Genomic DNA, 23,829 nt, shown 5'->3' with positions numbered 1-23,829 from the left:
GGCCTTTTCTGCCTTGGTGTCCAGGTCACCAGGAAGGAGACACCCTCCTGAGCTCCCAGGGGTCCAGTCTGTCCCAGGAAGGACAGCGGGGGACAGACTGTAGCTTCAGTGGCCTATGGTCCAGGCAGAGCGGAAAGGCCAGAGGTGGCAGGTGCTGGCCCTGAGGTGTGCAGACGGGTGTTGTCCCCGGGAAGAACGGGGTCCAGACCATCTTAGAAGCAGGGGACGATCTGCCTCGCTGCTGGCCGACCTCCCCCTGTGCCCCACGGATTCCTGGCCTCAGAACTCTGGCCAAGAGGCAGCCCGCCCCAGGCTCCTGCCCTCCGCGCGCCTTTGTTTTTCCGCCTTTGTTTTTCCTTTTTAAAATAAACACCCCAGCCCCCACCTTGTCCTTGGAGGCCCAGCTCCTCGCCTGGAACACAGGCCCGGATGGCCACTCCGCTGAACCTCAGCACTCCCACTGCCACCAGTGTCAGTGGCTCGGGGGGACAAGCCAGCCCCATGTGCCTGCCTGGGAGTCGCACACAACGAACCCCACCATGGCCACTGCTTCCTTCTTTACAGCTGGGTTCCGTGTCTTCAAGGGGATATCACCTGCTGACGGGGGTGGCTTTGGACTCCAGGGCTGCGCAGCCTCCCCCTCAGCCTCCCACAGAGCTGGGGCCCATCCACAGGCAACCTGCTGCTGTTTTCCCCAGAAATGGGGTGAGTCACAGCTTGTTCCCCCAAATATCCTGGTCCCACTCCTGCGTGTCACTCAGCAGCCCTGTCCAGACTGGGCAGGGGACACTACTGTGCTCAGCGCCAGCTCTGCCGCCCCTTCTGTTCCCACTCTCATGGAGAGGGTCTGGCCCTGTGGCGCCCGCAGAGGCCGCTGCCTTGGTCCCTTGTTCCCGGCCAGTAGCCTCAGGGGGGTGCGTGGGCTGCCAGCTGGATGCCCCTCATCATCATGGAGGCTCCTGGCCAAGTCACCTCCTGGCCCCAGCCCACCCCCATCCCAGGACCAGGGACTCCCTGGAGCCACCGCAGAACCCGGCTGTGACACACACACAAGCCAGCCAGGCAGCCAGGGGCAGCTGGTTCAGTTCAGTGAAATTTATTGTAGGTTGAAAAACTCAGCATTCCCGTGTTGAGTACAAAAAGGACACCAGGTGCTTAAGAAAATACGAGGGGACTGAAGATGCGACGCCTTTCAATTGTAACATTTTGGCAAAAGTGAAAAATTCTTGTAAACACCAACTCCATGGCTCAAAATAGTTTTTCTCCACAGTACAACATTAAAAGGAAAAAACGTATCAATAAGTTAGACCATCTTTAATCAGCTAGAACTTTCGTCCATCAACCCCGAAGCACATCAGCTTCCTCCGAGGAGGACGCAGATGCCCGAGGAGAGGCCAACGGGGCGGTGGGGGGCAGTGGAGGGCAGCCAGGCCTCCTCCAGCAAGTCCTTCCACCCCCGAGGGAGGGGCCAGAGCCCGCCTGGGCTGCCCTCCCCACCCCAGATGCCAAACAAAATAACAGCTATTGAAACATGAAGGATCAGTTTCCTCAGAGATGTGGGGACCCCAGGGGTCCCAAAGGAAAGACACTGGGGCGGGTGGGACATATGCAGGCGCCTCCACACAGGCGCCAGCTCTTTGGAAGCCACTGGGAGACACCCCCACGGTTTAGAAAAATAGACGCATCTGTGTTTACCCGCCAGCCCTCCCGCCTCACTGCTGTGGACGGCAGTGCCCCCCCACCGTGACTGACCCTGGTCACAGCTGCCCCCACCACATTCCCGAGTCATGGCTTCGCTTGGCCCTGAATGTGAACACTCGCCTCACCCCCCACACCTTGGAGGGGTCACATACACACACGCGCGCGCGCGCGCACACACACACACACACATAGTCCCCCAATGCTTTGGGGGACACTAAGAGACTAGGCACAGCGACAAAGCAGCAATTGGGTTATCTGTGGAGCTTGTGCCCCAGAGAGGACAGATAGGGTGTGTCCTCGGGTTCCTGCAGCTCTGTCCACGGGGCCCCAGCCCCTCCCTGAGTGCAAGCCCCAGCGGTGGCCCTGCTGGCACAACCCCAGGACCCACAGGTGGATGGAGCCGGAGCCAGGGCCAGGGCACGGTCAGCAGAAACCGCACGGCCTTGACGGCTCGGAACCGAGAGCAGCTGCGAGGGGGAAACCGAGGACCTTGGGACATCATGCTGCCGCGGCCGAGGACTTTAGCTTGTAGCTCAACACACCCGCGGCCCTGGAACAGCAGGACGGGCGGGGCCCGGAGCGCGGCCTCCTCAGCTCTGAGCAGCTTTCCAGGGGCGATGGTAGAGTCCCCCTGAGCGGAGCCTCGAAGGTGGCTTTGGAGCAGAGACCCTGCCCAGCCCCGCAGCCCTGGCCCACCAGCTCGGATTCTCCTGGGAAGTCCCCAGTACTGTGCCTTCCGGTGGCGTCTTAATACTGCGGGAAAGGACACAGGGTAGCATCTAGGCCCTGGATGTCCAAGGAGAGGGAGGCACAGGTTTAGAAAAAAAGATTTGCTTTCTCTTTTGTACAAAAATAGACTTGAGTCTCTAGCAGTAGCTAAAAGTGGCTGACATTGTATAAAACTAGAAAAGGCAGGCAGGCTGGCCTCCGGTCTTCGGTTGTGGCGAGAGGGGAAGTGGGACCCCGTGGTGGGCTTCCGTGGGCCTGGCCTGCAGGGACTGCTGGGAGGCAGGGTGGGCCTGGGCCACCCCACTGGGCGAGCATGGTGGGGCCTCCCTGACAGCCGTGGTGCTGGCTCAGATGCGTACATCTCCGGTGTTTATTGTTTTAAATAAATCCTCTCTCCCACGCACGCCCCCCCAGCCCCTGGCACCCAGAGGGCCCATGAGGTGGAGGGTGCCGGCTAGGGCCAGGCCTGCAGCTGCCGCTGGTCGTACTCGGCGATGAGCCTCTTGATGTGCGCCAGCTTGCTGTGCAGGTACTCGCAGCGGTGCTTCTCCTGGCTGTAGTTGGTGTTGGTCTGTGAGAGAGAGAGAGAGAGAGAGATAGATAGATAGATAGAGAGAGAGAGAGAGCCACGCGGGAGTCAGCCGCCCGCCCGGGGCTTGAGGCTGCCCAGGCATGTGGCCCCTGCTCGCCTGTGCCCAGCATGTGAGGGTCCTCCTGGGACTGGGACCCTGCAGGCTGGGACGCCAGCTCGTCCACCAGCAGAGCAGGGTCCCCTCAGCCAAGCCCAGTGGTTGCTCCCTTCCTAGAGACAGGGCCCCGAGGCCCCCCACCCCCGCCCCCGACCTTGGGCACCAGCTCCGCTCAGGAGAGGCTCGGCCCCTCTGGTGGAGGAGGCACTCTGCGGATCAGAGATCTGAGTCCACCCTCCTGCTCCAGACTCATCTGGAACCTGGTGCAGCTGACCCCAACTGCCCAACACATGACTATTCACCTTTTTGATTTTTCGATATTCCTGCAGAATCTGCCCGCGAGTGGTCTAGAGGGACAACAGAACAGCACATGAGTCACGTCTGCATCTGAAGGAGGCCAGGCTGAGCCGCCCTCTCGGTGCTCTGCACAGCGTCAGAAAGAGCAGCGGCCATGTGGCGGATGTGCCCTGTGGGAGCTGGGGCAGCCTCCGGGGCAGAGCGACTGCCTTCCCCCAAGCCCAGCGGGGTCTGTCCACAGTTCCAGGGGCAAAGGGGTTGCTGTGGAGTGGCCACGTGGGCTGCAGGAAGTGTGTGGGTCCCAAGCCATCATCCCTCCAGTCCTCCGGAGATCAGACTGACCTCGGGCAGGGGACACAAACCTGACCCTTACCCGGGCCAGCCCTGCAGTCGGGCAACCAGCTCTGAAAGGTGGCAAGTGGGGACAATCGGTGACTGGGTGCGGGGCCTGATGGAGGATGTCGCTCAGCCAAACTTGTCAGGTCCTGACCCTTCTCACAACCCGCCTGAGCACTTCCTAGTGAGGTCCGCCCCAGGGTCCTGCATCCCCAGCAGCCCCCGTGTCGCAGCAAGAATCCTGTCAGGTTGGTTTGGCCGGAATCCACCCCAGGTTCCCTCTTGGCCATTTTCCATCCTCTGAGGCCGGTTCCTTGCTCTCGTCCCCACCTGCCTGGGCTATGTGGAGGCTGAGCCCTGCTCCCCGCAAGCCTATGGTGGCTTCCAGGTGGCCCTGTCCCTTTTCCTTATCCTGCTTTAACAAGTGGCACTGAGTAGCTACTTCTTCCTATAGCACTGCTAGGGCTGGCGCCCAGGACCCTCATGCCAGCTAGCACCCTGCCACCAAGCCACACCCAGCCAGCAACTTCCTTCCTCAACGAGATGCTTTTGCTGCGGAGGAGGCCCCACGTTCCTGAGCCCCGGGACAGGGATTCTGGGTCAGGGAGCTACAGGAGCCTCCACCCCGCTCAGTGCCCTCTGCTCTCTGCGATCACAGCAGTGGTGACAGGCTCTAGGTAGGGCCAGGCCTGTAGTCCTGCTCATGATGTGGGGTCCTGAGCCCCGGTCCTGAGTTTGAGAAGGGGACCCACGCGCCTCAGCTCATCTTGCTCTTTCGCCTGCACAGGGGGCCGGTGGGCCCGGCTATCTGTGAGGACACCTGTGACGGGCTGGTTACTATCTGGCGCTGGCCCTGCGTGACACCAGGGAAGGCAACGCCTGTGTGTCCCCCGCCCCAGGGCACAGGTTCGGCAGGGACTCCTGGGAGGGCTGAGGGAGGCGGCGGCCCTACCTCGTACTCCTCAGAGCCCTGCGAGAGCTGCCGCAGCTGGGCGTCCAGCTGTGTGAAGCGCCGCGTGATCTGCTCGATGCGGGCGTGCAGGTCGCGGTACTCGCTATACTCGGCGTTGAAGTCGTTCTTGTAGCTCTGGCGCTGCTCGGAGGAGGAGATGGCCGCGTATTTTCTAAGGAGAGGAAAGAAAGGGGCCATCAGGGCTCAGGGGGCTCCTGAGGAGAGCCACCAATGGCCATCCCAGGACACCCCGGCCACAGCTGTGTCCTGGGATTCACAGAACAAACACGGAGCCAGGGGAGCCTCTGCCAAGCTGAGGAGCCGGGGACACTGGCCCCAGAGAAGCGGAGCCCCTCCCGAGGTACTCACAGCAGATAGTCTGGTGTCTCTGATGTGGACGAGGGCACGCTGGCGCTGCTGCAGGTCCCGTTCAGACCTGCAAGAGGAAGGCACAGCTGCTGGGTGTCCGCACTGCCTGGGGCGGGGCCGGGACAGGCCCATACTGCAGAGGCAGGGCAGAGCTGGTGCTGTGCCGAGGCCACCAGGAGGGTCTAAGGGGAGGGCAGGGCAGGCCAGAGCCCCACAGAGCACGTGCGCCCAGATGCTGCCTCAGGGACACCTACAGTGAACAGCTGACAGGTCAGGGTGGCTGCGTCACTGTCCCTGTCCGGAGCTGGACAGCACCAGGCCTTTGCTGCTTCTACTGACAGCAGGTTAAAGGTCACTGAGCTGAAACAAATGGTCCCTGCCTGGCCTCGGTCCTGGTTTCTGGCCACAGATGCAGCCCCGCATCCTGCTCCTCTGACCAGGTGCTAGGCTGCGGCTTCTGCTGGAGAAGCAGGGGCCACCTGCTTAGAGGTCCCTGGGGTGGAGCTCAGGGACATGGGATCGACAGCATGTGGCCCTTTAGGCAGAAGGGACCTAGTGAAGGCCACGCAGTCCACACCCATACCTGGCGGCCAGTGTGCTGCCCTGGCCAGATCACACAACACCCCAAAACCGCCAGAGACCAGGGAGGGGAGGGAGAAGTGCCCTCGCCCCCACCCACACACTGTGACCAGAACGAGGCTCATTTCCCCGGGGACCGTTTCTCTCCAGAACTCGCACTCCCTTCCCAGTACAGAAATGAGTGTGTCCCTTTGCGGTGTGGAGCGGGAAGGATGAAGTACCGCTCTGCCTGGCAGAGGACCTCCCACTTCTTGGCCCTTCCCGTGGACCTTCAGGGACCCATGCCCTACTCCTGTAAGGCGAATGCCAGTCAGAGGAGAGTGGCCTGGGTGTCTGCCAGGACAAGCAAGTTCCCCGAGCCGCGGTCCCAGACGCAGCTGAGGCGCCCACAGCCTGAAGGTGGCCCAGAGCTCGCTCCCTCTGCTCCCCTCCAGGCGGGGCTGCAGGGCAGCTCTTGGGACATGCCCGTCCTCGGTGTGTATCCACACCCCTCTGAAAGTCCCCTCCAGGATGGCCACAAGTGGACAGAACAGTCTCCCCAGGGCTCTAAGCTAACATTCCCACCCTGAGCCACGCACGGCCATCCATGCATGCCCATCCTCAGCCCACAGGGCATGAGTAGGACCGATGTGCCAACATGTGAGGGGTGTGGCCAGCAAGGCATCTCTGCCATGGTGAAGCCCATGCTCCTGCCATGCCACGGGCAGCGTGAGCAGGGCCTCCCTGGGCATTCTGGAACAGGTGACTGCCGTATGCCAAGCCCAGCAGGCACCAGCTCATTTAACCCTCAAGATTTTCAGCGGGTGGGATGACAAGTAGACAAACCAAGGCTCAGGGCTAGCCTCACCCAGGGCAGGAGGGACCTTGAAGTCTGGCCCTTGCCAAACACTGTGGCCCCTGTGCCAAGCCCAGGCCCTGGTCATGGCCTGCTGAGCTGCTCTTGCCAGGGGGCTTCTTTGGGAACATGACCCATTCGTTTCTCTTCCGTCTCTCCACCGGCTTGTCCTCTGCTCCTGGGCGGGGGCCCTGGGACCTACCCTGCACCCGGACCAACCTGGGCCCTGGAGACAGCGGGCTCTGTGCTGGCACAGCTGCTGGTGCCATGCTGCACTTCCCTTTTAATTGTCTGGCGCTGGGGATGGAATGAGGGCCTCGGCCCAGCAACGCTCCAGCCCCCTCCGGCCCTGCCCCCTCCCTGCTGCTCGCATGGGTCTCCCAGGGCCTGGGAGGAGCTGCTCGAGGGCTGACCTGCACCTGGCAGGACTCTGCAGGGCTCCTATTCCTCTGTTCCTGGCAGAGGCCGGGGAGGTGTGGCCTTCCCAGGTGCAGTGGGACAACTCATCAAAACCACAGTCCCAGGAACCCCCGCCTGGGATTATGCCCAGAGAAACAATGCTGAAGTAGCAACAGGTGGCACCGCCCGGTTGCCCTGGCCAGCTAGTGTTGGGGAACAAGGTGGCCATTTCGGATGCCACTGCCCTAGGAGGCCCCACCCCGTGTGGCTGCTCAGTGTCCAAATGAGGCTGGCGTGGTGTGCTGTGCTAGTCCACGCTGCTCTCTACAAATCAGCAGGAACCAGGGGTCACTGAGCTGGACAGGCCACTGCCTGCTCGGCTCAAGTCCCCAGGGCTGTGATCTTGGGCACTAGGTATAGAAGACCTCACTGCCAGCCCTGCCTTTCTGGAGAGCACTGTGCTGGCCCACATCATCCCTCAGTGGCCCAACACTGATTCCCCATCACAAAGTTTCCTCTGTTGGGCTGGGTGTAGCCCAGTGCCTGAGCCCCTGCCCAGCATGCAAGGCCCAGAGGGTCCCCTGCTCAGCACAGGGCCTGGCATGTTTCACCCCCTGGTCCTGTCGCTAGGAACCCGTTTCTGGGTCCCCTAGGGCTTCCCACCCCTGCCAGGAGACCTGCAATGCCTTCTAAATCCTTCCTGCATGTGCCCAAACCCAGCTCCTCCACAAGCCACACAAGCTGACCACAGCCCAGGTGCTGTCCTCTCCACCCTGGGTCTGCCTGGGTGGAGCTGGCGTCCCTGTCCCTCCATTTCCTTCCCTGGGCCCCAGCAGCCCCCAGCAACCCTGCTGCCTCTCAGCAGCCAGGGTCTCCTGCAGCGTGTTCCTCTCCACACTGATCCCCTTCTGTGAGCCCTGCTCCCTGCTGGTCTGTGGCCTGCATATGGGCAGTGAAAGCAGCACCGGGCCTCAGCCCTGGGGGCTCCCCAAACCCCCACACCAAAGGGGCAGACGGTGAAACTCCTAGGACACAGCGGCCACAGGCTGCAGTGCGGGGAGCCTGACAGGGCCTCGCGGGCAGCATGGCCAGCCTCCCTCAGACTCTAGCAGCCTGGACCTTCATGACACCCTGCGAGTGAGGGTGAGTCGGGGCACCCACCTGGGGCATCGGGCGGAGCTCTGGGGGTGGCAGGAGCGTGATCTGGAGGCTGGGTCCGGTGCCTGTCCTCGGCTGCCCTCTCCTTGTCTTTGTGCTTCTTGGACTTCTTCTTGGGCTTGCTGCGGGCAGGGCTGTCGTGGGGCCTGTCGGGCTGGGTGTAGTCCGTCAGCAGGGGGAGACCAAGGTGAGTGGCAGGGCTGGGGGCAGCGGCCTCCCCGCGCTTACTGTCCTGGCCACTGTGGCCCAGGTCATTGCTAACATCGGTCAGGGGGTCATGGGCCCGCGGGGGCTCCAGTCGCGGAGGCTCCAGTCGCGGAGGCAGATGGGCACTGGAGCTGAGGGTGTCCGTGCTAGTCGGCGGCCCCGGGGTGGGCAGGAGGGCCTCGCGGCCATTGGGCACGCTCAGTTTCCCGTTGAGGGCAGGCTGGGCTCTCTGGGCGAAGTGCGATATCCTGGGTTTCTTGTTGGCCAGGGGGTCAATGAAATCAGGTGGCTGTGGCCGTTTCTGCAAAGAAAGGGCGATGATTTTACAGGGAGCCTGGGAGCCACCAGGCGGCACCAGGCCCAGGGAGACCCAGCGCCTGTAAGGCACCCTCTGGCCACACGGGGGCGCCTGGACCCTGGGTCAGGACTTGGCAGCCAAAGATGGCCAGCCAGGTGGCCAAGCCTCTAGGCACAGGAGCCTCACCAAGGCAGGCGGACAGGGTGCCAGAAGGGGTCCTTTGGCTCACAGGGGAGACCCACCCCCCTCCTGCGCTTCACACCCAGTCAGTCAGCTGCTACCTGAGGGGGCGAGGCCGAGCTGCCATGCTCGCCCGGGGGGCTGGCGGCCACGGGGTCTCCAGGCAGGCTGGTGCTCTGTGGCTGGCACAGCTTGCTGTAAGGAGAAGTGGGGGGAGGGCGGGTCAGAGGACTCGGCAGCGGTGCTGGATGGAGTGACCCCCTGGCTAGGAAGCCCAGGTAGAGGTGCCCCCCAAAACCACTCCAAAAATGAGAGCTGGGCCGGGTGCAGTGGGGAGTGGGGGAGCCCGGGGGGTGGTGGGAGCCCAGGGAAGTGGGGGAGCCCAGGGGAGTGGGGGAGCCCGGGGGGGTGGGGGAGCCCAGGGAGTAGGGGAGCCCGGGGCGGCGGGGAGCAGCCTTAGGGCCTCTGGACCAGCTGGCACAGGAGGACACCCCTTGGTGCCGCTGAGGTCTGAGCGTGGCCCTCGAGGCTTCTGTGTGGCGTTTGGTCTCCACTGTGAATAAGAGGACAACAGAAACTGAATCTGCCTGCGGCTCCTCAGGTGGCCTCTGTGACTAGGGTTAGTTAAGGGCATCAGGATGGAGCCCCCACAATTGAGTCCTGGGTAGATGGGGAGACCACAAAACAGACACAAACGCACGCACCCTTTTTCTCAATATGGGAAGGTTTGCACTGCTGCAGGACCTGCCAGCCAAAAGCTGTCACTAAATGCAGGCCCCAACTCCGCACTCCAGAACCATGAGCCAAATTAACCTCCTCTCTAGTCAGTTGCCCAGCCTGAGGGATTTTGTTTCAGTGTCCTGCACCCAGAGGAGGGTAGTTCACTGCCTCTTCATTTACATGGAGACGAGGAGCACATAAAAATGACCTGACACTTAGGGCACAAGCTGAGTCTTGCTGGGGACTCCAGTGTTCACAGCAGCATCACTCATCACAGGCAAAAGGTGAAAACCACCCAACTGCCCATCAACAGATGCCTGGATCAGCACAGCGTGGTCCAGTCACCTGGCGGAACAGCTCCGATACAGGCTACAGCACGGACGAACCTCAAAAGCACGATGCTGAGTGACAAGAGCCCTATACAAAAGGCCACACAGCGTGTGCTTCCAATGACATGAAATATTCTGAACAGGCGAATCCACAGGGACAGGACACCAGGCTAAGAGAAGCTGAAGAAATCTCCCAAAATTATGAGAGAAAGGAAAACAGGGAAGACATGACCACTCAGCACCACGGCCCCCTAGTGGCAGAATTAGAGAAAGCAGGAGGGAAGGGCAGTGGCATCATTTCTGGACCACACATGGGATGGAGGGAACAAGCGCCATCCAGAGCACCTGTCTGCATGCCTGTGACCGCATGGGTGGATGAGAAAGGGCTGGGTCGGGATGCCTTTGACCAAAGGCCAGGTCTTCAACATGAAGGGAGAGCGCTTTTGGCTCTGAAAGTCTAGTCTTGGCCATCAGCTGACACTAAGTAGGGTGTGAAGACACTAAGTGGGGTGTGAAGAGGGGTAGATGGGTGGCCTCCTGAGCCCTTTCCTGAGTCAGAAATCCCAGAAACTGTGTTCCCTCAACCCCAGGGAGGAGCAGGGGGCAGCTTCGGGGCCAGGGATGGGGCTCTAGGTGAGAGAGGAGCACCTGGACTGGGGTGAGGCCCTCAGCACTGGGTGGTTCTGGTGGAGTCGGTTCCTGAGGGCACGTGCAGGTCTCCGGACCTCCCAACAGGGACAAGAGGCCCGGGGAGTGGATAACCAAAAATGGCTCGAGCTGTTGGACTGAGAAGAGGGCGTAGACAACCGACAGTGCAGCCGAGGCATGGCACAAGGCTCTGCTGCAGGCCACCTGCAGTGAGCTGGTCCCCACACCCTGCCTGTTTTGTGACCTGCACAGGCCTAGCCTTCCTTGTAACAAAGGAAACACTCCGAGCTCCTGTCTTCTCTTCTGGTCTAAGTGAGGCCTTGACTTCGAACACTGCCTCTGCGGGGCATCTCTGCACAGCCACAGGCTGGGACACTGACGCTCGCTCTTCCCATACACCAGAGGCCACCGATCCACAGCCAGCCCCCATCGAGGGCTGACTGACCGCCCATGGGCTCCCGCAGGCCAGCAGCTCACCAAGGGAACAACCTCAGATGGAGGTGAGCAGGGTGGCTGGGGCGGGCATGCTGTGAAACCTGCCTGACATCCAGATGCTGCTTCCCACTGACCCACACAGGCCTGGGGCTCGCTCCCCGCAGCTCCCCTGCCTGGGTTGGGACAAACCAGCAGGCACAGAACCCCTGGGGTGCAAGCACTGTCGGAGGGACCCCAAGGGAGGGGGCAGGCTGGGTGCAGCCTTGCACTTCCAAGCACACAGGTCAATGTCATTGATGGTACAACGTTCGGTCCTTTACCCAAGTGTGTGGCGGGTGGAAACAGCTGGAGGAAGGAGGATACAGTGCTGCCCGGGGACAAGGTTGGTTGGAGTAGCAACCAACCACACCGTCCCAGGTGTGGACGTTGGCGGGGGGGGCTTCTGCCAAGACTATGTCCTCTGCCAGCCTCTCCTGAGCACCCAGGACCCACCACTGGACACTTGGGCTCCAGTTGGCCAGCTCAACCGAGGACCACAACCAGCTCCAGGAAGGGACACCGCAGGGGCGAGGAGGGGAAGCGCTGCTGCTGCTCTCTGGGGTTCATGTGGAGTGATCCCCAACCCCCTCGGCTTTCTAGACACAATGACTGCTTCAAACAGCCACACTTAAAAACACTTAAAAACGCCAAACTCACAGACAGCTCAGGTCTAATTAGCACACAGGCCTGCAGAAGCGCTGCAGGGGAAAGCTGCCCGCCTCCTCAGCCCCGGCTCCCCAGGACCCACTGCTCCTGACCCTAGGGCCCAATTAGTCAGAAAGGGGATGTGTTTAATTAACGCTGCTTAATCACATCTGCAGGGAGCACGCTTTGCCTCATTTCTCTCAGCTTGGGGTTCTTGAGAGGTTCAGCAGTGGCCTCCGGGGATGCTGGCTGCTCAAGGAGCCAGGAGGGAAATGGGGGGATAGTCACAGCTGATCCAGGCACACCGAGGCCTTTGGTTTGAGGAGTTCTTGGCTGGGGCGACGTGACTCACACCCCCACCCAGGGTGCTGCCTCCCCCACCAACCAGCAGGAGGCCAAGGGGACTGCGGGCAGCAGGGAGGACAGTCGGGAAGGCGCCCAGGAGATTCCGTCCTGAGTCACTGGCCTTCGGGACCATGAGACGTCGTCCCAGATCTCTGGGAGGTGCCGGGGAGGGGACAGGAGGAAGCATTACCGGACAAGCATTCGTTTCAGCAGCTGCTGGTCCCCCTCTGAGTAGCCAGGCCAGTCCTTCTGCACGTCCTTGTACATGCAGTCCCTCAGCGTGCATGTGCCGTCCTTGGCATTCACATTGGCCACCTGCAACACATAGCCAGCCGTCACCGTGCAGGGAGCCTGGGTGGCAGGCCCTTCGGAACACATGCATGGGGGTGTGCAAAGACAGAGGGAGGCAGACAGAGCGGAGAGAGAACATGGCAGCCCCCTCTGCCTGTGCCACCCGCTACTCCCAGCTCCCCTAGACCTTTAGGCACATAAGGGACAAAGGGGGTGAGGGCGTGAGGTCCACATTTACTTATCTCACAGATGCTGGGGGCCAGGCTGGCTCCAAAAAGGAAGCGCCACCATCTACACTCGTGAGCTTCCGGGACCCAACGCCAGCCCGTCCCCTTCCCTTTCAGATTGTGGCTCCCGGAGCAGAGCCAGCCTAAGCTCAGGTGCCCACCCCAGGCCAGGGCTAAGCCACCCTGCCAGCAGCCTTCTGCCTTCAGCTGTTCTCCTGGGCTATGGCCGCATCCCTAAGGGCTCGAATCCCAGCGTTTCCGCAGGCAAAGCCGCAGCGCTCCAGGGACAGCAGCTCGGGTGGCCGCGTTCTCAAGAGAATCGGGGTCAGGAGTATGGGTGCGGGCGGTCTCCTGGGACTACCTCCCTAGGTTGAGGGCTGAGGGAAGCACTTGACCACAGGTCCCCAGTACCTGTGCTCTGAGTCGTCCACACAGTAGGGCCTCAGAGGCCCCTCCTCCCCTCCCTGCCTTCATGCGGCACCTTCAGGACACCCCTGAAGCCCAGCCTTTCACAGATGTCGCCCTCAGTTCCACATAAGGAGTAGGGACTGGGTGGGTGGCAGCCAGGCCAACATCCTCCTGAGGCCGCGCTCTGAGGTCCCCAACCGGCCTTGGGCTGCACCAGAGACAATGAACGTGGCAGATATGGAAATGCACCTCAGATCCAGCTGCCATGTCACCGCATAGCACGATGTATGCTCCCTGCTACAGGAGGCCCCGCCTGTGTTCCCAGCTGCTGGGGGACTGGGCAAGCTGGTGGGTGACACCCTCGACATCCTGCTACGACCCATTGAGACAAGAGGCCCGGCCACACCTCCATGGCAGCACTCCTGGGCAGAACACCCCCCACCTCAGGCCTGGCTCAGGGCTGGCAGCCAGCTCAGGAGTGCTTGGCTTCCCAGGGGCCTGGGGGGCCTGGGGAGCCAGGGTGGAGCCTCGGGAATGTGTGGGGAGTGCTGGTGAGAGGGGTGGCAGTGGCTGGGGTTTGTCTGCGGTGCTGGGGGTGGCACCCAGGGCCTCCCTCCCGTAGGCTAGGCGAGCGCTCCTCGGCTGAGCTCCACCCCGAGTCCTTTTTTAAAATTTCATTTTGAGCAGCCTCAGCAGCAGCTCCACTTTCCGGTAGGGCCTCAGGGCCAGGAGGTTGCTCAGGCTGGCCTCAAACTTTCCATCCTCCTGCATCATCCCCCAAGTCCCTGGGATGACAGTGAGCACAGCACTACTGGCTCAGTGTGCTGCTAACAGCAGATCCACCTGCCACCACCGCCTTCGCTGGCTCCCCTCCTTCTCTTCAAGAGGGACAGAGCTGGCACTCCTGTCAGGTGAGGACCTGTCGGGTGAGGACCAGGGGTCCCAGGTACAAAGCCCCTTGCCTAGGCTCACAGCTGTTGAGTGGCAGGGAGCTGTCCACAGGCCACCTGCCTGCTGAGCCCGAGTTCTATGCTGCGAGGCCCCAGGCTTCAGATCTACTGTCCCCGCAACAGCAGACGTGGCTGCTTGGTCCTGGCCTTGCAGCTGCCCATCAGCCAACACACAGGAGGCACGTCCCCCAGGTTAAGTGTGTTCTAAGCCAGGAGGCCCAGGAGGGCCCTTCTCAGACGGCCCCACGAGACATCTACAGCAGACGCCACTGTGGCGCATGACCTCAAGGTGGGTGGGTTGTGCGGCCCCTCCCCCAGTCCCCACCTGCTGGAGCAGGCCATCCAGTGAGTCCTTGTCTGCCTGTGCCAGGCCGTCCTTCTGTAGCCTCAGCAGCAGCTCGGCCTTCCGGTAGGGCCTCAGGGCCAGGAGGTGCAGCACCCGGTCACGGAAAGGCCTCTGGGACACCCCACTGGCCCCGCTTACACCACTCTTCCTGATAGCACTTGCCAGGTTGATGGGGGTGGCACGCTTCCGGGAAGGCACTGCATCTGTCGCCCCTGGGGCTGGCTTCCGGAAGTGAACCTTCTTGCCTGCAACGACAGCCAGGGAATTAGGGAAAGAGGGAGGGGGCGGCCCGTGGCGTACCCTGTGCTGGCACAGGGACTGGGAAGACAGCGGTCTGAAGCCCACACCAAGCCAAAGCTGAGTGCTGGACGGCCAAGAGTGCCACCTGCTGCCCAGCCAGCCAGCCTGTCACCTCGGGGTCCCCAGCCTCAAAGAGGGAGGTGCAGGACACAGAGGTGCTCAAGTCCTCAACTAATTGTATCAGTGTAACTTGAGTCCTAGAAACTGGAGACTTGGCCACCCTGGGGGTAGAGGGCATCTATGAACCCTTAGGTATACTAAAATGGGGGTCCCTGAACTAAAGACAGGTACCCCTGGAGTCTGGATCTCACAGTCTGGATCTCCTATACCAGCCCCACAGCTGTCCCCCCCACCCTCATTTTTTTTTAATAAACAGGAATAGGTGTCAGGGCCACTTCAGACAGCTGCTGCACAGACCCCAGAGGGCATGCAGGTCCCCAGCCATGGGTCCCAGTAAGTGCTTCTCTGGCAAGCGTGGCTGTGCTTCAGGTCTTGGGGACACTGAGCTTGCCCTCAGTCCCAGAGGGAACAGAGACAGAACAGGGTCTAGCATACCACAAGTCTGTATGACCTCCATTCAGAAGTCATTCACCCTGTCCTCAACACTGCCCTGGCCTCCTGCAGAAGGCACCCAGCCAGGCAAGCTCAGCAGCAAATCCTGAGGACTTGGGCCACAAAGCTCTTTCTTCATGAGGACGTCCTTTTCTTTGGTACCAGGGATTGGACCCAGGGGTGCTCTACCACTAAGCCATATCCCCAGCACTTTTTAGTTTTGTTTTGAGACAGGGTTTAACTAAGTTACCCGGGTTGGCCTCAAACTCTCGATCTTGCTGCCTCAGCCTCCTGAGTTGCAGGTTTACAGGTGTGCTCCACCATGCCTGGCAAGAGGATTTCCTTTTGATCTTGTCACTCAAACTATGATTTGTGACAAGAAAACAGAATTATTTTAGAATCCCTAGGGCCAGCCGCTCACACCTCTGGGTTTGTTCAATGAGGTCCAGAGAGCAGGGCTGGCCCCTGTCCTCACAGGCTGAGAGAAAGACATGGGCCAGGGGTCAGGGAGGCGTGACACTAAAACACTCAGGGCCAGAGCCAGGACATGCATGTTTACTCTTCACGAAGACTGTTTCCGTGAGAATGTCAACTGCTTCAGAACCATCACTGTGCCCGATGTGGCACAATGAGAAAGTTTTTAACCAACATTTTAGCCAAAGGACCCGTGAATTTATTAATGTGTGTGGACATTCAAGTTTCTACCTTGAAGCAAGAGCAGGTGGGTAAAGCACCCAGCTGCTCTTTCCCAGGAGACACTGCCAGGTGGCTCATAGCCCAGTACCTGCTGCAGGGGGCGGGCAGGGATTTCTGGCCATGGAGCACACCCACTCTCGCCCAGCACTGGCCAGGACCAGCCCCTGCAGTGGCTGCATCTAGAGAGAGGTCTTTGGGGAGGAGGATGAATGTGAAATCTTCCCATGTTTTCTTTTTATTTACATTTTCTTTTAGTGATCAATATACCTTTATTTTATTTAGTTATTTTTATGTGGTGTGAGGATGGAACCCAGTGCCTCCCATGTGCTAGGCAAGTGCTCCACCACTGAGCCACGACCCAGGCCCCCCAACCCCATGTTTTCTTATAAAAGAATGAACCAAAAGACCTTGGAGGTTCTCATGCTTTAAGCTGCTCACCTCCCAGCCCAGAGCCTGGAGCGACCAGTGCCCCAATCCTAAACTCCTCACCCCTGGGGGGAGGGGCAGGGCAGGGCAGGGGCGGGCGAGGCGCTCTCTAAAGACACCGCCTGACTCCCCTCTGGATGCTTATTAGTTTTTCCACTTTTTTTTTTTAATTTATTTTTTTAGTTACAGGTAGACACCGTATCTTTATTTTATTTTCATGTGGGGCTGAGGCTTGAACCCAGTGCCTCAGCATGCGAGGCCAGCGCTCTCCCTCTGAGCCACAATCCCAGCCTTGGTTTCTCCACTTTTTCTGCAGAACCCATTCGTTTCCCTGAGGCAGAGGTCCCCAAGGTCCCCAAGCTACAACCTACGAGGAAAGCCCACCAATTCAGATCAGAGCTCCTAGAGATCCTGGGCCCCTGTGTGTACTTTGGGGTTCACAAGGCAGCAGCTGCTACAACTCAGGTGCCACCGCCAAGGTGGCTAGAAGTTGCCTTCTGACCTGGATGCTGGTGTGGGCATCTAGTCCTGCTCAGGGACTGACCCCTGTGCCGACCCACCCACCACTTCTGGTTAGAAACAGCCAGCGCCTGGCCTGGACCAGCCCGCTGCTGCCCCAGGCCCAGGCCTCGTCCCACTGCTCACCCAGGTAGCGGCCTCCGGGCTTGATGACGATGGCCCCGCGGCTCCGAGTCTCCTCCTCCGCCTGCGCCATGCTCTCACGGGCCTTCTGATAGGAGTCGTCAGTGGCGCACACTGTGACCTTGTCCTGGATGCTACCCAGGCAGTCCAGGTGGACGTCCCCATGGCTGAAAGACACAGGGCCAGGGAGACGTGGTCATGCCCTGCCTCGCACCCACCTGGACGTGGGGCTCAGTCCCCTCCGACTCGGGCCACACTGCTCAACAGAACATGTCCCAACCTGGCCAGAGGCCACAGCCAAGGCCTAGCACCCGGTCTGGGGGTCCCCAGGGCAGGGGCGCCTCACCTGGAGACGTACTGCTGGATGCAGTCGAAGCTGCCCTGGGGGCTGTCCCGGCCGATGTTGGAGAGGTAGAAGGAGAATGTCCGCGCCTCCTCGGGGCAGTCAGGCTGAGGGATGGAGATGTGCTGTGCACAGAGGGGGCGGGTCACTGGGAGGCCCGCAACAAGGAGGGGCCCACAGCTCCACCAGGCCCAGCTGCCCCCCACAAGTTGCCGCCACCGAACCCTCACCCCAGGAACTCCAGCAGCTTCCTGTAAAACACACCTCTGCCATTCCTGGCAGTAACAGGACAGAGGCTGTCCCCACCTTCTGCCCTCAACAATGGTCAGGAGGGGCCCCGGGCTCCTGTGAGGGTGTCCCCGTCTCGAGTTTTAGTAGCAGTGGCACCATGAACACTGACTGCTCAGCACCCACCCAGAGGCAGCGTCTTCACCCTGCTCATCTGGCTCTGGGGAGGTGGCTTGCCCGGGAAGTGACTCAATTTGCGCACCCAGCAAATGGAGCGACCTGGCCTGGGCCCCAGGAAGGTGAAATGCAGTAGGACTGGCACCAGCAGACCCTCAGAATCTGCCCACTTGGCTCACAGACTCCAAGTGTCACTCATTGTCCTGTGGCCACAGATAAAGCAGGAGTGGGCCCTGAGAAGCTTAAAGATGGGCAGCACTGGACCCCCATATCTAGGTAACATGTGACATGGTTTACATGTGCCACAGTCCATGTAAGCCTGGCTGCAGACCATGAGTCCAGCCCAGCATGAAGCCACAACAGCCGATGGCAGTGGGCAGGCGGGCAGCCATCCTAGTTCCAGCATAGACACTGGGCTCCCTGCAGGACAGCATCACCACGCCCCTGCCTCCAGCCCACCCAGGCCGAGGGAAGGCCCGGGGCTGCTGAGGAGGGAGGGAGGAGAGAGGAAGGTCTTGCAGAGCCCTGGCCACCAGGGGTGACCCTTCCGAAACTCACCCCTGGGTTTGAACACAAGTTCCTCACAGCTAATCAGACACACAGATGGGGACATGAAGTCAGTGAGGAGGGGGCAGCAGGGGTGGGGAGCAGGCCTCATCTCCAAGCAGCCACATGTGCCCAGAGGCAGCTTAGTCTGTCTGCACTCGGGCCTCGGGAGCCACAGAACACAGCTCCTGAGTCACCAGCCCACACAGAGAGACGCCCACCCTGCCACCTGCTGCATGGCCTCTGCTGGGATGTGGCTCTCAGAGTGGTGTGTAGGGACACAGGGAGCCACAGAATCACCGAGCCGGGATCATCCTGAAACACTGCAAGCCCCACGCAGCCCAAGCCAAGGCCCTGCCCTGAACCAGAACAGCTGCCCCACTGTCCCAGTCCACAGACCCTCCTGCCCCTCGCACAGGCTGAGCCTGCTCCAGAGGAAGGATCATCCCATCTGCCCTGCCCCGCCCAGTCCCAGGGCCTACCAAACACCCCTCTGTGCACCTCCACCCCACGCACCCCTGCAGGGAAGGAGCCTATGCCCCTGTTGTGCTCACCACAGGCTGCACCTAGACATGCACCCTAAGACCTCAGGGTGCTGTGCCAGGTAGGCCTCCACCACTTGTGTTTGTCTGAACACTAACATGTTTTTATTAGGTTCAGAGAGGGATGGGGTGGCTTACACTCGGCAAGAATCAACCCAACTGCCTGTGACTCACCTCAGGACGCACACGTGCTCTCTCTCTCTCTCTCTCCTCTCTCTCTCTCTCTCTCTCTCTCTCTCTCTCTCTCTCTCTCACACACACACACACACACACACACACTCACTCACACACTCTCTTTCTTCCCCTCCTTAGCCTTGGCCAGAGCCCGTGAGGGTGACCCTGCCCATCCAGCCTGTCCTGTCTGGACACCGCTGTGGCACCTCCTCACCCAGGTAGGCACTGCATCCTGTCGACACATCCCTCTCAGTGGCAGAGTGACTGGGAACGCCCCACTCACTGTAGCAACAGAGCAAATGTGACCTGGCAGGCCAGCGCATGGCAGGCGAGGGAGCCTAGGACTGCGACATCTGGGGACTCCAAAGGGATCTGATCCAGCTGAGTCAGGGATGGGCGGGCCCCCTCCGCCCATCAGTCTGCTAAGCCCCCAGGCACACATGGTCCAGGCTCTAGCTGACACTGAGGCTCCCCTGATTCAAGTCCCAAGCTGCTGGTGGCTCTTGCCCCGATGAGCGGCAGCTGGGGGCCCTATATGCAGCTCTGTTCAGGGCAAATTTGGACCCAACCTTAATCCAGTGAAGAGGAGCTGGGGCCAGACCAGGGCTGGTCACACAGAGAAGGTGAGCCTGGCACTTGAGGCCCCGCCCACCCACACTGCCACATCAGCAGGCAGGGCAGTGTGGGCCTGGTCAGCACCCCGAGGACCCTACCTGAGCCTTCCCAGGGTCTGGTGTGGGGGAAATATGGGGTGACAGAGGGTGACATGAAAGTGCATCCCTTTAGGTAAGAGGCTTAGGGCATGGAAATGACAGTGGGAGACTGATGCTGAGAGACCTTCATGCTCTGGTGACAACAGGAAGACACGAGAGGGCGCCTGTGGCCAGTGTTTCAGGCAGCAGTTGGTTGTTGGTGAAGGTTTTGCTCCGAGTCAACCAGGGCACTCCAGTCCCAGCCCAGGGTTCAGAGGCACTGCCACACTCTGCGACCCGAGGAATGGGCTGAGCACTGCTGGCTAGTGGCCACCAGCCGCGGGAGGAGCAGGAACCTTAGCTGGGAGACAGCAGGGCAGGGACGCAGGCACAGCCTGTGTCAGCCAAGCGCTCGCCCCTGCTCTTGGCCAGAGCCCATAGGGCGGCCACCACTTTGTGACTGCTGGATGAGGTCTCGGCTGCCCTTTTCAGGCTACTGTCAAGTCCCAGTGGCCAATGTGCTTAAGGTCTCCCAGGGGCCGTCAGGGGAGTACTGCAGGGCTGCCATGTCTGATGCCAGCCCCGACTCCAGGTTATTTGGGGTTCCGGGCATCCAAGGTCTCCAGTCTCCATCCTTTGCTGCTGGTCTGACCCATGGCCACCAGGGGGCTCTGGTCCCGCCTCAGACCAGGTCTCAGCTAGAATCCTTCCAGCATGTCCCTCTGCAACCTATGCCCCTGATGAGCTCTGTAAGGTCTCTGCTGCAGGGTGTGTATGGAGGGGGTGAGAGGTAAATTAAGTTCTGGTGTCAGGGAGTACAGTGAAGGAGTGGGGAAAAATCCCTCAATATTCTGCTCAGTTAAAACCAAACTGGCCAGACACGGTAGCCCACGCCTGTAATCCTAGCAACTCGGAGGCTAAGGCAGGAGGATTGCAAGTTCAAAGCCAGCCTCAGCAGGTTAGAGAGGCACTGGCAACTCAGCGAAACCTTGTTTCTAAATAAAATATAAAAAAGGGCTGGGGATGTGGCTCAGTGGTTAAACAACCTTGGGTTCAATCCCTGGTACCAAAAAAAAAAAAAAAAAAATACACACACACACACACACACACACACACATATATATATCAACACAAACTGTCAGGCATATACCTGTGATCCCAGCAATTTGGGAGGCTGAAGTAAGAGGATTGTAAATTTGAGACCAGCCTGGGCAAATTAGACCCTGTCACAAAATAAAAAATCCTGGGATGCAGTTCAGTGATACAGAACTTGTCTCACATGTTGAAGGCCCTGTGTTTCATCCCTAGCACTGAAAAAAAAAAAAAAAAAAAAAGAAAGAAAGAAAGAAAGAAAGAAAGAAAAAGAAAAGAAAATCTTTAAACTTAAAGAATTAAAACAGGAGGGGCTGGGGCTCAGTGGCAGAGTGCTTGCCTGTCATGTGTGGGGCACTGGGTTTGATCCTCAGCACCACATACCCCCCCCCCAAAAAAAAGCAAATAAAGTCATGCTGTCCATCTACAAAAAAAAAAAAAGAAAGAAAGAAAGAATAAAAACAGAGGGCTGGGGATTTAGTTCAGTGGCAGAGCGCTTGCCTAGCACACACAAGGCCCTGAGTTTGGTCCTCAGTCTTGAAAAGGAAGAAAAAAGGGGAGAGAATAAAAACAGGTGGCAGTGTGGGTCCAGGTGTATCCATGTAACAAATGCAGGGACCTAGACTCTGACCAAGCAGGTTCTCTCCAGCCAGAGGGCCGCTCAGGTAGCATTTGTTTTCTTCACTGAGTTCAGTTCCCAGTGAACTCGCAGAGTAGAAGCACATTAAGCTTTCTGAAGAGAGTGACTCGAGTGGTTGACAATGATGTCCAGGAGCAAGCAGCCTCTGCCACCCAGTGAAGGGTCTTGCTTCCTCCTCACACCCAGGTGTTTTCTAAGTTACAGGTTGTGCCCACCTGAGGTTTCCAGGCTGCTTGGTCTCTGCATAAGGATGCTCCTAATTCTGAGACCCCCTTATTATTATTACTTTTTTGGTACCAGAGATTGAACCCAGGGATCCTTTACCCTGAGCCACATCTCCAGTCCTTTTTATCTTTTATTTTGAGGCAGGGTTTTGCTAAGTTGCTTACAGACTTCATACTTGCTGAGGCTGGTCTTGAATTTCTAATCCTCCTGCCTCAGCCTCCCGAGTGGCCAGTATTACAGGCATGCGCCAGTATACCCAGCTATCACCTGATTTTTTTATTTAAACAGTTTGATTTCTTTCTTCCTTCCTTTCCTTCCTTCCTTCCTTCCTTTCTTCTCTCTCCTTCTTTCCTTCTTTCTTTCTTTCTTTTAATTGTAGACGGAAACAATATCTTTATTTATTTACTTTTATGCAGTGCTGAGGATCAAACCCAGGACCTCCCACATGCTAGGCAAGTGCTCTACCACTGAGGCACAACCCCAGTCCTTATCCCCTGATTTTTTAGGCCATTTCTAAGTTGTGTTCCACACAACAAAGCATCAAGCATGCCTGTGGTTAAACCCTTGAACACATCAGTAATATTACTCCCGTAGAATCCACCTCTTAGGCACACGGACATGGTCAGAGACCTCAGACAAGTGCTGTAGACCTTCTAGAGACCTTTGACCAGACACTACTGCTGCACACAGTCCTAGCATCTGGAACAGCCCTGCTGTTTTTCTTTCTTGTTTCATCAACTGGGATTTTGCTGATAAATTCTGGAGGTGGGGTCAGCCAGGTGAGGTTTCATTTCCCCTTGGAGTTAAAAGCTTACAAGTACTCCCCAGACAGCCACAGCCATGGTGTCACAAGAGGGCAGAAAGCCCAAGGGCACATGAGCAAAAGGCAAGTGCAGCAAAGTATGTGACTCCAGAGGCCACAAGTACCACAGGTGGCCCTGCTCTCAGGGAATCTGGCTCCACAGAATCTGTTGGCTCTGCATGTCAGCTTCCTGGGGGCCTGTCTCTCATAGCACTTACTGTAGTGGCGAGGTGGGCCACTGTGTGCTCAGACTAGGAGGAGATGCACACAGTGGCTGAGCTTGTCCTGGGCCACAGGAGGACACTGTTCTCCTGACATCAAGTTCAACCTGCAAACGCCCTTTCTGGTGGACAGCCTCTCCCCCATCGTGTGGACTAGGAGAAGGAGGGATGGAGGGAAGAATGTCCTACTGCTCAGGAGGAAAGGATGGCTCTGAACACCAGGGGGCACTGTGGAGCCAAGCAAGCACAAGTCAAGGCCATCCTCTGATCCCCAGGGGAAGGTAAAGGGGAAGTGGCCAAAAGGTAGCCACAGATTCAGGAATCCCACCGTCCACTGCACTCCAGTTCAGGTGGGTGACAGAGGTATCTATCAATGTGGTTATATCAACTACAACCAATTGGGTGGAAGTAGGTAAAGATGACCCACAGGTCTGAGTGGCCCTGCCCAACAGCTGAAGGCCTTAAGGGGGAACTGAGGATTTCCGGAGGAGAGAGACACTTCCAGGGCAGCCTGGGGCCTCTGACCCGCCTTAGGGGCTGCAGCCTTTCAGGAGCTGCAGAGACTTCCTTACTATGGATCCTTTCACACCTGGTCACACAGGCACTTGAAGATACACACTGCAGGGGCTGGGGATGTGGCTCAAGTGGTAGCGCACTCGCCTGGCATGCGTGCGACCCGGGTTCGATCCTCAGCACCACATACAAACAAAGATGTTGTGTCCGCCGATAACTAAAAAATAAATATTAAAATCTCTCTCTCTTTCTAAAAAAAAAAAAAAAAAAAAAAAGATACACACTGCAGCACCCAGGGGCTCTGGAAAGTCCGCTGACCATCTCGTCCACCCTCCTGCTGTGAGGAGCCCCAGGTGGGAGGAAGGGTGGGTACAACATGGCAACTTCAAACACACACATGCACACATGCAATCCCAATGGCTCGGGAAGCTGAAGCAGGAGAATCCCAAGTTCAAAGCCAGCCTCAACAATTCAGCGAGGCACTAAGCAACTCAGGGAGACCCTGGCTCTAAGTAAAATACAAAATGGGGCTGGGGATGTGGCTCAGTGGCAATAGCTTCAGGAAGGGGGCCTTCTGAGGAGAGCTGCCCTCTGCCCAGCAACAAGCTGCCATGGGCACTGGGAGCCTGGCTGAGGTGGCCCGTGGGCCTAGGGCCACCCAGAGGACCTCAACTGGACACAGGCCAGGCTGACAGGCCCAGGGCCCCAACCTGGCACAGAAGTGGACAGGGCCAAAACGCTGCCTCCCCTGAGCCTGCTCCGTGTCCTGCAAGCAAGCGCAGGCTGAAGGCGGCGGAGCTCCCTTGAGCGCAAATAGATTGAGGCAAAAAGACTTACCCCTTGGCTTCCTTGAAATCGGATTGATGGTCTCAGTGAAAGAGAATCCTGCAAAAAAAGAGGGGTGGG

General features: G+C 59.0%; 1 protein-coding gene across 2 annotated transcripts in view; it reads right to left on the bottom strand.

Annotated features, from left to right (window-relative positions):
- Positions 1 to 1,297: 1,297 nt before the first annotated feature.
- Positions 1,298 to 23,829, bottom strand: part of Ell (elongation factor for RNA polymerase II) — a 67,067-nt gene continuing 44,535 nt past the window's right edge. For both annotated transcript variants that reach the window (XM_076845761.2, XM_076845770.2), the window contains exons 2-12: positions 23,761 to 23,808; positions 17,075 to 17,196; positions 16,732 to 16,895; positions 14,092 to 14,357; positions 12,081 to 12,205; positions 8,831 to 8,924; positions 8,048 to 8,552; positions 5,074 to 5,140; positions 4,705 to 4,876; positions 3,422 to 3,466; positions 1,298 to 3,001 (exon numbers count right to left, since the gene is read on the bottom strand). In XM_076845761.2, the coding sequence (XP_076701876.1) occupies positions 2,885 to 3,001; positions 3,422 to 3,466; positions 4,705 to 4,876; positions 5,074 to 5,140; positions 8,048 to 8,552; positions 8,831 to 8,924; positions 12,081 to 12,205; positions 14,092 to 14,357; positions 16,732 to 16,895; positions 17,075 to 17,196; positions 23,761 to 23,808 (1,725 nt within the window). In that variant the 3' untranslated portion in view covers positions 1,298 to 2,884. The remainder of the gene's footprint in view (positions 3,002 to 3,421; positions 3,467 to 4,704; positions 4,877 to 5,073; positions 5,141 to 8,047; positions 8,553 to 8,830; positions 8,925 to 12,080; positions 12,206 to 14,091; positions 14,358 to 16,731; positions 16,896 to 17,074; positions 17,197 to 23,760; positions 23,809 to 23,829) is intronic.

Source organism: Callospermophilus lateralis, chromosome 1 (genome assembly GCF_048772815.1).
Source record: "Callospermophilus lateralis isolate mCalLat2 chromosome 1, mCalLat2.hap1, whole genome shotgun sequence".
NCBI classification, from domain to species: Eukaryota; Metazoa; Chordata; class Mammalia; order Rodentia; family Sciuridae; genus Callospermophilus; species Callospermophilus lateralis.
Note: the sequence above shows the minus strand (reverse complement) of the source record. Positions and strands in the feature narration are given on the sequence as shown.